General features: G+C 35.8%; 2 protein-coding genes across 2 annotated transcripts; both read right to left on the reverse strand.

The window, feature by feature from the left end:
* Positions 1 to 2284: 2284 nt before the first annotated feature.
* LOC141597251 (AP-4 complex subunit sigma-like) lies at positions 2285 to 6056 on the reverse strand. The gene is made up of 5 exons (XM_074417629.1): positions 5823 to 6056; positions 4265 to 4351; positions 3033 to 3101; positions 2805 to 2944; positions 2285 to 2681 (listed from the first exon to the last, which is right to left on the reverse strand). The coding sequence occupies exons 1-4, from the start codon at positions 5961 to 5963 to the stop codon at positions 2810 to 2812; spliced, it is 432 nt and encodes a 143-aa protein (XP_074273730.1). The 5' UTR covers positions 5964 to 6056; the 3' UTR covers positions 2285 to 2681; positions 2805 to 2809.
* Positions 6057 to 7631: 1575 nt separating this feature from the next.
* Positions 7632 to 12060, reverse strand: LOC141597252 (ATP-dependent 6-phosphofructokinase 6-like). The gene is made up of 13 exons (XM_074417630.1): positions 11727 to 12060; positions 11148 to 11194; positions 10907 to 10946; positions 10626 to 10688; positions 10391 to 10528; positions 10135 to 10293; positions 9997 to 10050; positions 9535 to 9603; positions 9310 to 9439; positions 8981 to 9222; positions 8749 to 8797; positions 8504 to 8658; positions 7632 to 8270 (listed from the first exon to the last, which is right to left on the reverse strand). The coding sequence occupies exons 1-13, from the start codon at positions 11808 to 11810 to the stop codon at positions 7980 to 7982; spliced, it is 1521 nt and encodes a 506-aa protein (XP_074273731.1). The 5' UTR covers positions 11811 to 12060; the 3' UTR covers positions 7632 to 7979.
* Positions 12061 to 14751: the final 2691 nt, after the last annotated feature.

Genomic DNA, 14751 nt, shown 5'->3' on the forward strand with positions numbered 1-14751 from the left:
AATCTTTGTGATTTGTTTGTGGTGGACGATAATGGTGTCGATGATGATGACCTTGCTAAATTGGTTATGGAATTGGGGGTTCCATCCATCTCCAATGTCCATTTGGTGAAAGATAGGGGTAACTCCCTTTTCAGGGAAGGGAATTTCGTTTTGACTGCTCGTCACTACACTCAAGCCCTTAAACTCGTATGTTTCCTTGGCTTTCCACCTGCGCATGACCAGCCCATAGCCACTTCCCTCTGCCTCTCCCTTGCCTTAAATTTAGCAGTTTGTGAATTGAAGTTGTCCCAATATAATCGAGTTTGTTGTTACTGCACTTTGTCTTATCTTTTGATCCGACCAATGTTAAGGCCATGTATCGTAGAGGCCTGACTTGTAAGAATTTGAATCGTCTCAACGAGGCTCTTGATGACTTTAAACATGCTGTGAAATTTAAACCGCATAACAATGACGTTAATCGGGAACTCCATTATGTGGCTGACTTTTTAGTTTTTGATGGTAAAAAGAAACGAGTCGCATATCCTTTTTACCCTTTAGGCCCAGACAAGAAAGGTAAGAAACCTTTGTTACCTGATGATGTAGTTGGTAAATTTGAAATCCCTGTTGACTTGGATGAAGCGTCTTGTAGTAGAGTCCCTTTAGTTATGGATGATGTTTCTCCTTCTTGTGCTGCAATTTCAACTAGTTCTGTTATTACTACTGATTCTGAAAGCCCTAAGGCGACTGGTTGTGACATTATTATGGACTCTGAAAAGTTGATTGCTACCACTGGTTCCGACTTTATTTTGGATTCTGAAAGCCTTAATGCGGCTTATCCGGCTTTGCCAGTTAAGGATGAGTGGAATCCCTCCAACACTTTTACCTCAAGATATGAAAAATACTCCTTCTCCAACAAAAAACATCCTAAAAATAATTTGCTTTTGTCGTCCCAAGCCTATGAGAATTTGTTACTCGGGAGAGATATCCTTTTTTTCCATCCAAGATCTTTGTCATCCTTGAGGGTTCGTCCCCTCACCGCTACAAATCTTATTTCGACGGGAACTCCCCATGAAGTAATTTCAAGGGAAGCAGCAGTTCCCATTCCCGATCCTTCACATGAAGAGCGCCATCAACATTCTCATTTGGGGTTTGAGCATGATGAGTTGGGTCATGAGGAGGCTGTTTTGCATATTGTCAAAAAGAAACGGCTTTCGTCTGATTCCGCTTTAGTTAGCAAGGTTTCCATGGTTCAGTTTGAATTTGTTGCAGTCAAAGAGAACTCGAGCACAAAGTGTTGTCGCAAGGGGGAGCATTCCATTCGTCGGGGTCGAATGGTTAGGTCTGGTGCTAATGCGATAAAGAGATCACCGGTTTCTGTTGACATATTACCTTTTTTTTGCAGGTACACAGATGATGCAGTTGCGGTTAAAAGGTCTAAAAGAAAGGAAGCCGACCTTCTCCAGTTCGAGGACTATTATCATCCACCCTTTAAGAAATGTCGTATTTCAGTTTCAATTAATTTCGCTTGTAATTTTAGCTTCGTTAGTTCGATTTCGAGTAGTTTAGGGGTATCTAAACCCCCTACGTTTGTATTATAATTTTTGTTGTTGTAACTGAATACTACGTAAGCTTCTTTTTATAGTCTATATAAAATAGTACACGTTTGTCTAAAAAAACGTTGTCTTATGGTACTCATATCATCTTAACAAGTAGATCTACGCCCGGAGAATTAGTAATGTGTCAAGAGAAATTGGTACAAGAAGCCGTGGATACACTTCTTGATAATGGAATTCGCGGGCAACCAATGAGGGACGGTCATAATAAAGTTTACAAGTCATTTTAGGATGTAATTGAAGGTAAAGAGGGACAATTTCGCGAGACTTTACTTGGTAAACGGGTCGATTATTCCGGTCGTTCCGTCATTGTCATAGGCCCTTCACTTTCATTACATCGGTGTGGATTGCCTCGTGAAATTGCAATAGAGCTCTTCCAGACATTTATAATTCGTGGTCTAATTAGACAACTTGATTAGGGGTGCCTATCAATTAACACAAATTCTCGTTATAGACGGACACTATCCGTCTATACGTATAGACGGATACCATTTCCCCTCACAAAATACCCATTTGCCATAAAGTGGGAAGCACATGGGGGGTGCCCCACCTTGTCCCCCTACCCATTTTATTAGAAGTCTTTACCCGTCTGTTCGCCACACCCGTCTATACCAAGACCTATTGATCAATTAAAAGTCTAAAAAATGTCAAGGAGTGACATTTACCCCTTCTTAAAACTATGGTAGTAGTCATTAAAAGTCTAAAAAATGTATCAAAGTAAAATGTCAAGTAATTTACATGTATCGTCAGTGCCATACACTCACAAGAGTCCTACAAGTCTACAATAAACAAATATTTTATAGCCGAAACCATAAATTAATCGTATTATTTTACAACAATAAAATTTGTGAATTATAATGATTGTTTTTCTTTTTGAAAGTATTTTAATGATTATTCCATATACCAAATAAGACGCTGAACAAGGCAACAAGCAGTGTCTACATTTCCAGTAATACGGCATGCAAAAGACGCGAGAATTAGACATTAAGCATGCTACTCCTGGTGGAGCAGAGGGTAAGATCCTGGTTTTTCTGCTTTCTCTAGCCTACCATCCTCGGAATTTGAGTTGGCAACTCTGTTTGTGCGTGCCTGTTTCAATGACGAACAACAATCCATCAGTCCCTTATTAGAGAATTTGTGAACAACCAAGCCAGATTAACCTTACAAGTCGAACTTATACAAGAATTTGGATATGATATTAAAATTAAGTACCCTAATCAAGATGACTTGTCCATCAACTGTATAGGAGCCAAGATGTTAGATTTGTTGGTCTCGATGATACATCCATTCATCACCATCTCCTCCAACATGAAATGAGCTTTTTCTAGATGGAACATTATATCGAGCTCACACTGCCAGATTACCATCATAGTTTAGAAAGCATTCAAAAAGAAAGATGAAGAAGAATAAAACATAGATGCATGAGTTTATGATGCTCACCACGTTGCCAAAGTGTCGATCCATAGTTTCCACTAATAGGTGTATGAACTCCAAAATTGCCAGCTCATTCTGCAATAATTAACGGAGCCACAGAAAAAATTAAACTTATAGTTTCGGAAAGAGAAAAGGGCAAAGTCAAAAATCAACACTCCTATAGTTTCGCAACTGTGTAACAGGAACTCTTTAAGTACAGAGCACATTATGCTACACAGCATTTATGCGTAGACTTTCTGCCATCTTCAAACTTTTGGCAAGTGGTGTCAAAACTGGAATGTCTTTAGAGAATCGCAAATGCGTAGCACATGGAAGACTAATCTTTTCAAGAATCATATTGCATGCTGATACAAAATGTAATCTGAAGTAAACCAAAATTTTTTGACAGGTAATCAAACTCATGATTTAAGTAAGAAATGTGTAAGAGTACATCAAGTGAAAACGAGTGGAGCACACGACAATTGGTCAATCAAAGTATCCGCTATGCATATCAGCACTCTCCCCAAGTCATATTGCGCAAGACTAATTTGGTGTGCCACACATTACAGCAGAAGTTTGATACACACAAGGAACCAGGCAATAACTAGATTGACAGTAGATGTTATACTCCCTCCTATTCTATATTTTCTTCCCTATTTCCTTATTCGGTTATTCGGGTTTTCTTCCTAATTTCCTTTTTTGGGATGATTTGTGTGGCCCAAATTCAATGTCATGTGCGGTAGTGTGTTTTGTGTGGTCCAAATTCACTTTCTTATTTCTTGTGCAAAAAGAAAAGGGGAAGAAAATATAGAATAGTAGTTGCTTGATAGTTACGGAGTGTATCCTACAAATCCCTCACATATCAAGGTATTAACTGATAATACACACTAGAGGTGTTCAAATGCAGGTTTGGGCCGGACATGGCCGGGCTCACGTTTAATTTTTAGCCCACGGACAAGCGGGTTCGGGGCGGGTTAGTGGGCTGAGCCTTTGTATTTTTCTTAAAATGCCTTGTCCGTACCCGCTTTTTTAGCGGGCGGGATGGGCCGGGTTCAATGGACGGGACGACCCATGAACAGCTCTAATACACACCATATAACTAGGGATATGACTCATATGAGAGTCTCTGTTAAAAAAGATTGCATGAGCGGACATCTATACACGAGATCCATTTTTTAGGACATCCAGACTATGCATAAAACAAAACATATTTGGTGAACAAAACAAGTTAATACTCTTAATAGGAGTTCAGTACTCACCTCGTCATTATCGACTCCCACCAAGAAAAATAGAGAAGCATAACGCCTATATACAATCTTGTAGTTCCGATGCTCAACGAATGAACACTGTAGGGTTTGGGGGAAAGATGGATCAGGATTCTGCAAGTCAATCATGAAACCAAACATATACTAACAGCAGCTAAGCTGATGATGGTGCAAGTGCTGAAAATGTAATGGTGATATCCAACTATATGGTTAATGGCTTTATCTCACATGGTGAGACCGTGTCATAAACTTTGGTGTACTAAGCTTGAAAGTTGAAACAACATAAATTTAAAAACTTTGGCAAATAATCACCAAACATGATTTAGATGCATGAAATAACATTACAAAAACAACAATTACGAATCATCAAGCTCTAAAAACCCAACCCTTTTCCAAGTATTTCGTGAAACAAGCAATCACACCAAAACCATAAGAGCTACTCCCTCCGTTTCAATCATTTGTTCAAATTTTACATTCTTTATTAGGGATTGAGGGTATTTTAATCAAAGGTAAACAAATAATTGGGACGGAGGGAGTAGATATATACTTCAAAAAACCACAAAAAAAAAAAAAAAAAAACACACTAAATGCAACATCATATACACCTCAAATTAACCATTCTTAACTCAAATCCACAGCTCCCCAAACAAACAATTAACAAGCAACGATTTGATTAAAGCCAAATTCTTCATCAGTTGCAGAATCATCACGATCTTCTGAGAAACTGAGCTCAAGCAAGGGTAACAGAAGTAATTTCAACCCCAAAAAAGGTCATTACTCTCAAACATCCAAAATTAGCAACTACCATGAATCAAATTTGACATAAAATGACCAAATTTGCAGACAAATTCTCCTACCCATTTAAAAAGACAACTTAAACAGCCATTGATCTCAATCAACAATGTCAAACATCAAAACCCAAATGCCTCAAATTCACAACTATAGGAACAACAACATCAGAGCCTTAGTCCCAAACTGATTTGGGGTCGGCTGACATGAATCATCATCTGAACCCGTCCAGGGCATCCAGTAGTGCTCGATAAGTATACCCATAACATAATTTGGCATGCATTGATCAAAACTGGTGACATTCTTTCAACCCATTATAAAAAAATTAATGCAAAATTCAATTGAAATTCATCTTAAACAACTATGGCAAACATCATACAACACCACATTCATCCCCCAAATCACACCTACCAATAACATAATTTAGCATGCAATGATCAAAGTTAATGACAAAATCAATTAAAATTGATCTTAATCAACTATGGCAAACATCATTAACACCTTAAATTCACACCAACCCATAACATAATTTAGCATGCATTGATCAAAAATAAGGAAAAAATCAATTAAAATTAATCTTAATCAACTATGACAAAAATCATTAACGCCTTTTTCACACCTACCCATAACATAATTGAACATGCATTGATCAAAATTGGGGAAAAACAGTCAAAACCCATCAAACAACAATGCAAAATTCAATTAAAATTGAACTGAAAAAGTAGAAAAGGTTGAAACTTTAAGATTGAAAGAGAGAAAAGACCTGTTGTTCAGTACGAGCAAGGCATTTACGAACGATTTCACCTTCAAGAGCACGACGTTGATCAATAGTAAGGTACTCATAATATTGAGCTAATCGTGTTTGCCCTTGTTTGTTCACCATTAATACAAACCTTATTGTCATTATTATTATTTTTGATCTTTGATCGTCCTTCAATTTTGAGAGACAACTTTTATTGTTTTCTGGGTAAAGGGTACTCGTTTTTGGTTGAGTTTATTTTTGAAATAATGGTCAAAAATAAAATATTTGTCGTTTTGGGTCGGTTTTGAAAATATTTTTCAAAATGGTGTCTGTGTAGGCTCGGTTTTTCTAGACCTGAAACACGTCACTACTAATGGCGTGTTTTGTGAAGGAAACACGCCGTTAGCAGTGGCGTGTCTTTACAACAATTTTTTTCCTCAACTGGCTGAACTTAAAAAAAAAAAAAAAACAAAAATTACATAAGACACGCCATAGGGGGTGGCGTGTTTCCCCTCCGAAACCCGCCATTCCCAATGGCGTGTTTGTTTTAGTCCATTTTTTAATGAAGTTTCTTTCCCTACTCATTATAAACACGCCATTGTTAGTGGCGTGTTTTAGGTCCAGAAATCCCGAACCTACGTGGACACCATTTTGACAAATATTTTCAAAACTGACCCAAAACGACAAATATTTTATTTTGACCATTATATCAAAAATGGATTCTTTTTGGTTGCACTACTTGGTTTAATCTGTATTCGGGAATTTGATTACGGTTTAGTTTTTTATTTTATAATCTCGTTTTATATTAAGGTTCTGTTCTTTCGGTCGAAGAGAGCTTAACTGAATTAAATTGAACTAAATTTAATTAAGCTAGTTTTTGATTAACACTATGGCTTGTAATTTGACACTAGTTTTTGGTTGCGTTATTTGATTTAATCTGAATTCGGGAATTTGAGTAGGATACAGTTTAGTTTTCTTTTATAAGCTCGTTTTTAAAAAAAATAGTATAAAAAAAAGTACGTATATTTTTTCACTCACCCCGTAATTTTTTAAGGAGTATTAGATTTCACAAGAATTAAGAAATTTTGCGAAAAAATTGTACTCATTATTAGGTGAAATAAATTACCTTCGGTAATAATAAATACGGAGTACAACTTTCAACTTTCAACACCAATCAAATATTGTAGCTAAATGAACATCTTTTTTCTTTTCCTAATAATTGTTGGTTATTAGAAATGTAGAAAACATGGAATACATGAAAAAAATGTCAAAACAATACATAAACCGAAAATTTTGAACTTTTCTTAAACCGACATAGCTTAACAAGATCAGTGACGGACCTGAAAGTAACTCCATAGCAATTGGATCCTCTCCCTTACTTTCTTTCCATTTTCTCTCTACTACACTATTATTATAATATATTTTCTCTCTATTCATTAAAACATTACTTTTATGAAATGATTACAACCATTAGATCGTCCTAAAATTTAATCCAGACCATTCAAAATAATGGAGATTCATTTCTTTTTAAGTAATGGAGAGAATCCAGACCAAACTCTATATACTGACACAAGATACTCATGAGCGGGGCGACCCATTAGACTCGGCCTAGTCGGCCACTCACAAAACCTGCTTGGACAATGCATTTTCCGAAATTTACAAAGGCTCAACTCACAATCCCGTCCAAAATCAGCGAACTTTCATCAGTTGCATGTCCGTGGGCCAAAAATTATCGCGCTAACCCGACTCGGATTCGATCACTCTACAATAGATCCTAAAACAATTCATATTCTAACAAGTGCTAGTTTATCAGCACCACATTCGTCGAACTAAACTTGAATAAGTGACAATGTTTAGCATACGAGAATCTCAATAACTGAACTTCAAAGTTCAAATAACCAATCCGTTATACACAGATTTACAAAGCACACAAGTTGTAATGGTTACACTTCTTAAGAGTCTCCATCGTTAAAAATACCGTGGTATACGTTACAAACGACTAACAAAAGTAAACGGGCAAACCTCGAAAATCTAGCAAGAAGGACCGATTATTATGTGGTTTTCTTGATACTTGCCGGTGCTCCTACCCTCTGCCTCGGCCAATGTCTGAAAGACTGGTGATTATTTATCTCCTCGGGTTGATTGGAACACGATTCTTAGGTAGTTGAGTGTACACTTCTAGGAATGGTTGGAAAACCCATTAGACAACGAATTTTGAAGGCCTACGCTACCATTCTCTAAGATTGACACAGATTTTTCCCCTAGTTTCGTGACTGCCTGAGGAATTGACTTGGTCTCGTCATTCTCTTTTTGCTGATCAGATGAAGACGCGGGTAGAGACATTGCATCCTGTTTTGGGGGAATGACAGCATTCTTGGGATCCATGAAGCACGGCTGATTGGTTGATGATAAGAGCCGCGCCCACATACGATCTGTTATCACAACCTTGTGTTGTTGTCCGGTGATGCGCTGCATAGCATCACAACATACAAAATTAAGTACCATCAAATAGCGAAGACTAAGGAACTCAGTATAATTTCGATCTGGTCCACGCCAAGTCACTGGGTTCGGATAATTTGGGTACGCAGCTACTGCTCATTTTTTGCCAAGTCATTTTGGGTGGACTCATTTTTAAGTTCGATATTTCAAATTTAGGTCCGGTCGTCTCAGTTAAGGTCTAGCTGTCTACTTGAAACACTTACATAGAAAGGTATGTAGCATTCCCTGCCATTGACAGGTCCAACAGTAAACCCCGTGTAGCCTGCCATAGCACCATGAACTGCACTTTGAGCAAGAATTGTACAGTAAACATTATCTGATGCATTTGCAGGAACAGCTCGGATCATATATGTAGGATCTGTCATATTACATAACCAGAAAATCTCAATCAGTCAACAACCACCTCGCATTCGTTACAAAACATCAGGCTGATAAGTTATTGACTTACCAATGTATTTGAGAGTTACGTTTATCTTGTCTGGTTTTGCGAAGTGTTCCTGCAACAACAGAAAATACTATTATTTCCTGATTATTTTCCTGAGACACGGTCTCACAAGTCACAACCATTTTACTAAAATCTCGACCCACGCACTAAAAACTGAAATCCAGAAATATATGAAAATTTGTGAACCTCGAAGTAAATGTCCGAAGAGGGGAGATGACTTTTTAGAAATTCATACCCTGATCATGTGAGACATCCATAGACCAACATCTTTGAAAATCTTGTTTCCAGAAGCATCTCTTTCTTCTAACTTCTCACCGGCTCCTTCGGCTATGACAATAACCATGTGTCCGTTGCTTCTGAGTCGTTTCTCGATAAACTCAAAGAGCCCACCTGGTCCTTCTAGAAAGAAGGGTGATTCGGGGATCAAACAGCAGTCAACATCTCGGCTGGCAAGGGTTGATTGCATTGCGATGTATCCTGAAGAGCAAACCTAAAGTACGTCAAGCAATCTGAAAACAAATTATACCGAGTTACTTAGTCAGAGACTTAAGTTTAAGAACATACCACTATCACGACCCATTAACTTAACAAGACCGATTCCATTCTCGACACTTTCAGCTTCAACATGAGCTGCATTGATAGCACGCTGTGCCTCCTCCACAGCCGTGTCAAACCCAAACGATTTGTCAATAACCTAAAGGCACCATAGATAGTACTCTTTAGATAAAACAAGCCTACAAGATGAATGTTTTGGCATTATAAGGGAATTAACAGGGAAACGAGTTATACCGGAATGTCATTGTCAATTGTCTTTGGAATACCAACGACTGAACACTTGAGTCCTCGCTTTCGAACTTCCTGATGTTAATAAACAATGCCAATACACTTCCATAATTAGCATACTCACACGAGTACAATGACTTCCAATATTAACCGTGACAGAAGATAGGAAAAACATAACAGGTAATCCTAGTTTTATAAAGATAATGTCCGTGAACCAAATTTCCTAGGAAGTCTGTTCTTTCTGGCTTAATTTCAGCTCGTTTCATTTCTGCTCAGCGCTATTTAGTTTCATTCAGTTCAATTCAACTAATCTCTTCACAAATTAACTTTTACTTCAACTCTATTCAATTTAGCTAACTTCCATTCAATTAAGTTAACTTCAACTCAACTCCATTAAGTTCAATTCAACTCCTTTCAGCCGAAAAGAACGGGGCTTAATAATTTCCACATATTTCAGCAACTGATTACCTGATAAATTACTGATGCACCCTTTTGTGTCCCGTCTCCTCCGATTATGTACACCTATAAGATTAGACATGATATTCACCATTAGCATCAGTAAACAGTAACACCAGAGCCCAAAGTACTAGTACCTCAGCATTATACCTGATTGATTCCTCGGTCTTGAATGCTGTCGACAATCTTCGATGTCACATAGCCACCTCTCGATGTCCCAAGAATAGTACCGCCCCGTTTATGGATGTGATCCACTGATTTAGGAGTCAATGTAATTGTATTTTTCGAATAGAACCCTTTATACCCTCCCTACACAAATGTAATAATAATTCCGTCAGTTATTCACCACATATTGCGAACTGGTCCGCCTTAACCTGGCAAAGAAGCTACAGGCCTTAAAACTCACCTCAATCCCGAGGATTCTCTTAGCACCATACATGTAATCCAACCCACAAACTATTTCTCTAATCACGGTATTGAGCCCCGGGCAAAGTCCACCACATGTGACAATACAAGCTGTAACTTCATCTGGCTCAAAGTACACCTTTAAACAGGATTCATTGAGCTTAAATTAGTACTTCGTAGCAATTATCATATTAACATGTGACCGGCTTTCAAGAGACTTATTGATAGATAATTACCTTTTGGCGAGGACCTTGTCGACGGAAATGTGTGCCTCTTGGACCATCTTTATGTTGAACAGCCTATATAAATCAAACAACATCCAAACTCAAACTCAAGTCTCCTATGATCGATTTCGCATAACACAACTATAGAATAAAACAGTCTCCCAATGTGAGCCGGGCCTTCTACTGGCTAAACACTCGTTTATTACTATCAATAAATGAGTGTTTTTATATACAGAAAGGAACCGTCTCACATCGTAAGACAGTCTTACACAATAATTTCTGTAAAGACTTACACTTTGCACAACTGTGTCATCATAATCAACAAAATATTGCCTGAAAACAACAGTAAATCAAAGTTAATACATAATCAATGATCAACAATTATAAATAATTAAATAATTGAGAAATGATAACACATGCTGACTTTGTAATTTCCAGCAAGAAGTAATATTAAAATTGTAAATAACAATTATTAGAAATAAAAAAATCAGGAATTTCAATTTTCAATTGGATTTCCATTTTTTGTTTCCTTACTTGACAACTGAATATGAAGGATTGTACTGTAATGGATTTGTGTATGTCTGCAAAACCAACAAAAAAAATCAAAATTAATTAAATACCCAACTAAATTTCATATAAATTGCAACAATTAACAAAAAAAAATCACAATTTAAAGTATATAACTAAAGAAACCCAGTGGCGGATCTTAAAATAAACATAAGCATTAAAATAACTTCCACAAATAATAAAAAAGGTAACCAAATAATTGAGACGGAGGGAGCATACGGGCTTAAATAATCTGGAGGAGCCGGAGCCCTCTCGGTATAACTAAGGTCCTCTAGTGAAGAAACCCATTATCAATAACAGCATAAAACAGAGAAAAACAGAGTTAAACACCAAGCTCAAACTATCAAACAATAGCAAGTTTTGCCTGTGACGGTCACAAACTTCTGACATTTCGCAACCCCATTTTCTTTTTAACATTATTTAAATCCGGGGTGAGTAAGAATTTGTGATCAAACACAAAACAGAAGTCAATAATTGAATAATCAACTAAAACAAATACTCTAAAACAAAACTAAAAAGTTAAAAGAAAGATTAAGAAATGATTACAGGAAGATTAGGGAGATAATCATCAAAGTGAGGGACATCGTCAAGGACATAACCAGCATCTCCAGTGATAATCTTAGGCTCCATTGATTATATGATTTAACTTAAAACTTAATAAAAAATAATAATAATCACTCAAGAAAAAAAAAATTATTTGAAGAGATTATTATTATTACTATGAATCGATTATCATTTACGACTATATATATTGTGGTGGGAGTTGAACTAGTAACTGAATTTGTATGGTTTTTTACAAGTTAGAAAGGGTTTTTTCTTGTTGATTTTTTTGTGTGTTTGTGGGTGTTTTTGGTAGGGCTTTTAAATACGAGAAAAGGGTGGAATTTGTGGTGGCTATTATTTTTATTTAAAAATTTGATAAAATATTTAATAGGTATTGTTGCCTTTTTTCTATGAGTATATTCCAATAACCCTACCAAATGTGCTCTAGTTTAAGGTGGAGGGTAACGCAAATATTTATGTAAAGCGGTTTTTGATATAAAATAAAATGTTTTTTTAGTTATTTTTCTGTATTTTGTATAGTTTTTTCTGAAATAAATTAGGAAAGATAATTAAAAACATTTTAAATAAGAAATGAAAATTTTAAATTTTAAGGGGCAGCTTCTCTTGCTTGTCGTCCTTAAATTCGACCAGTGCGTGTCGATAAGCAATGATAGGAATTTGTAAAACGGCTTAAAAATATTGAAAAATCCAATAAATAATGAGTGGGTTGATGTGGAATATCATTTGCTTAAATATAAAGTCGCTAAATGTGGTTATCTAAATAAATATGAAGGTAAAAATGTAGGTGAGTTAGGTTAATGTGTAGGGTTTGTTGATGTGAAATATCCTTGCTTAAAATTGTATTCGCTTAATTTGTGTTTATTATGTTTCTTTTAACTCAAGAAAATGATGTTCTACAATCTACATCTTTTAATATTTCCTCTTGTGCAAGAAAATATGTAGGTTTATGTTGTATACTGCCGCCCCCACAATTATGTTCTCAAGATAATTTTCTTTAAACAAACTATGAGTCACACTTGATTATTGTAAGGCTGGAAAAGATCAAACACTATTAAAATGAGATTTTTAATTACGGAAAAACTAAAAAAAAATTACAATTCATAGATATGGATATTTGAGCAAATTTTGGATACTCGGAGACCTCAACATATAAAATCATCATATAGTCTAACTGAAAACGCAAATAACATAATATACTCTATCACTTAATATACAAAATATTTCTCGTATTCTAATAACTTAATTTACTTGAAACATATTATGAGTGATATGTTACATTCCGAATCGGCAGTATAATGGGAATACCATTTTATAACGAATAGTTGATTTTCTCTTAATACGATATATTCGTCCTAAGATTAAAATGAGTTAAATAACTCCCCAAAGGGATAAATGAGATTTTTTTTTCTATACTTTTGTCTTCTCCGTCTTAAATTAGATTTTTTTTTTTTTTGTAAAACAGTATATTAGTCCGCAAGATTTAGTAAGCCTGTTTTCTCTTAAAATTAAAATGAGTTAAATAACATTTCATTTGATTAAATGTAATTTTTTATAATTCTTAAATATGGAGTATTCTTTTGTGTGATCCGTCTTAAATAAGAATTTGTGATTACGAAGGAGATCATGTAGTGTAGAAGAGTGGGCATGAATCGTACCTAAACACATGTACGAAGGTAGTAGGAATCATGCAGGTAGACGTCTGAGTGACGTTCAGATTCTAGTTCAGAAACCTGTTACCTGCTAAAGTGGTAAGTCAAGAGTTCGACTTCCACTTGTTGAATGCTGCAGGTCAATTTTGATTCATTTGTGCAAGTCATATTTGACTGCCTATCCTTTCTTTTTCTACGAGTATGTTCTATTTATTCATTTGCCCACAAATTTTGGACCATATATTTGTTTGGTCTATATTAAATTCCTCGTGTGGGTCATTCATACTTCACCCTTTTAAGTAACACAAGAGCACATTGAAAATATGTGTGTGTTTGTGGGTGTTTTTGGTAGGCTTTTAAACAATATATTTGTCTTATATGTACATGTGTGATGATACTTAATCTAAACATTAAGAGGAATTTACGTTACTCACCAACTTATACAAGAGCACATTGAAAATGGCTTTTTTTTCTTATGCTGTGATTTATAATTTAATAAAAGTTTTAATGGGAGCAGCCAAAATAGGTTTTGACCACTTAATTTTAACTTAGGTGATTTAATTATGAGAATAATAAATCTTCCTTAAAAGTTAAAATGACAAATATATTGTTTTTTTCGCACGCATTATGCTTTCGTTTTATTCCAACTACTTAACCCGTCTTAAATTTAAAAATGAGAATTTGTGTTTAAAGAAATAAAATGTTTTATTCGGGACATGCAGCCTTGTGTACTCAGCTCCATATAAGATTACTCCATGTATTTAAGGTTTCTCCGTTGATTAACGATTATGTAGTTAATTAATAATTCTACACATTAAAAGATATTTAGGGTAGGAAAATGAATTTCGAGACAAATTTTGGTATTATTAGGAGTGGAGAAGAGAATTTCGGGGTAAGGTAGGATTTTTATGGTGGGGAGGGTGGTTATGGGTGAGGCACTGAGGGGTTAGGAGTCAACTTTGTGGTATATAGTGATGCGCGGACTCAGATCATCCCATTAGAGCAAGTCCAATGGTAAGCTAGTTTCAACTGGCTTACCATTGCCACATCACATTTTAAGCTAGTTTATTTTTGAGCTACTAATTCATTTTAATGGTTTAGCCAAAAGTTTAACTAGCTTGACTCATATGTTAATTAAGCAAACTAATTTCTATTGGTTGAATTTTGTGGTAGGGTCATTTAAGCTACTAGCTTAATAAAGCTAATTCTGTTTAAGTTTAAGCTCTATATGTCTTTGTCCAATGGTTTAGCCACTTGCTTACAATTTTAAAAAATTGCAAGCAAGTCCCTAAGCCAAACCATTGGACTTGCTCTTAAGAAGCCTTTTCTTTTTGCTAACCCCATTCTTAGTTTAATTT

The sequence above is a fragment of the Silene latifolia genome, chromosome 8 (assembly GCF_048544455.1).
Source record: "Silene latifolia isolate original U9 population chromosome 8, ASM4854445v1, whole genome shotgun sequence".
Classification (NCBI taxonomy): domain Eukaryota; kingdom Viridiplantae; phylum Streptophyta; class Magnoliopsida; order Caryophyllales; family Caryophyllaceae; genus Silene; species Silene latifolia.

What these genes read in the sequence shown, in the direction of transcription:
- LOC141597251 (XM_074417629.1), bottom strand. Translation starts at nt 5,963, where the DNA reads ATGACAATAAGGTTTGTATTAATGGTGAACAAACAAGGGCAAACACGA. An exon ending in TTGCTCGTACTGAACAACAG is followed by an intron (nt 4,352 to 5,822) that starts GTCTTTTCTCTC and finishes CAAACCCTACAG; the next exon opens with TGTTCATTCGTTGAGCATCG. An exon ending in ATCGACACTTTGGCAACGTG is followed by an intron (nt 2,945 to 3,032) that starts GTGAGCATCATA and finishes GTAATCTGGCAG; the next exon opens with TGTGAGCTCGATATAATGTT.
- LOC141597252 (XM_074417630.1), bottom strand. Translation starts at nt 11,810, where the DNA reads ATGGAGCCTAAGATTATCACTGGAGATGCTGGTTATGTCCTTGACGAT. An exon ending in GTGCATCAGTAATTTATCAG is followed by an intron (nt 9,604 to 9,996) that starts GTAATCAGTTGC and finishes TATTAACATCAG; the next exon opens with GAAGTTCGAAAGCGAGGACT. An exon ending in CGTAACTCTCAAATACATTG is followed by an intron (nt 8,659 to 8,748) that starts GTAAGTCAATAA and finishes GTAATATGACAG; the next exon opens with ATCCTACATATATGATCCGA.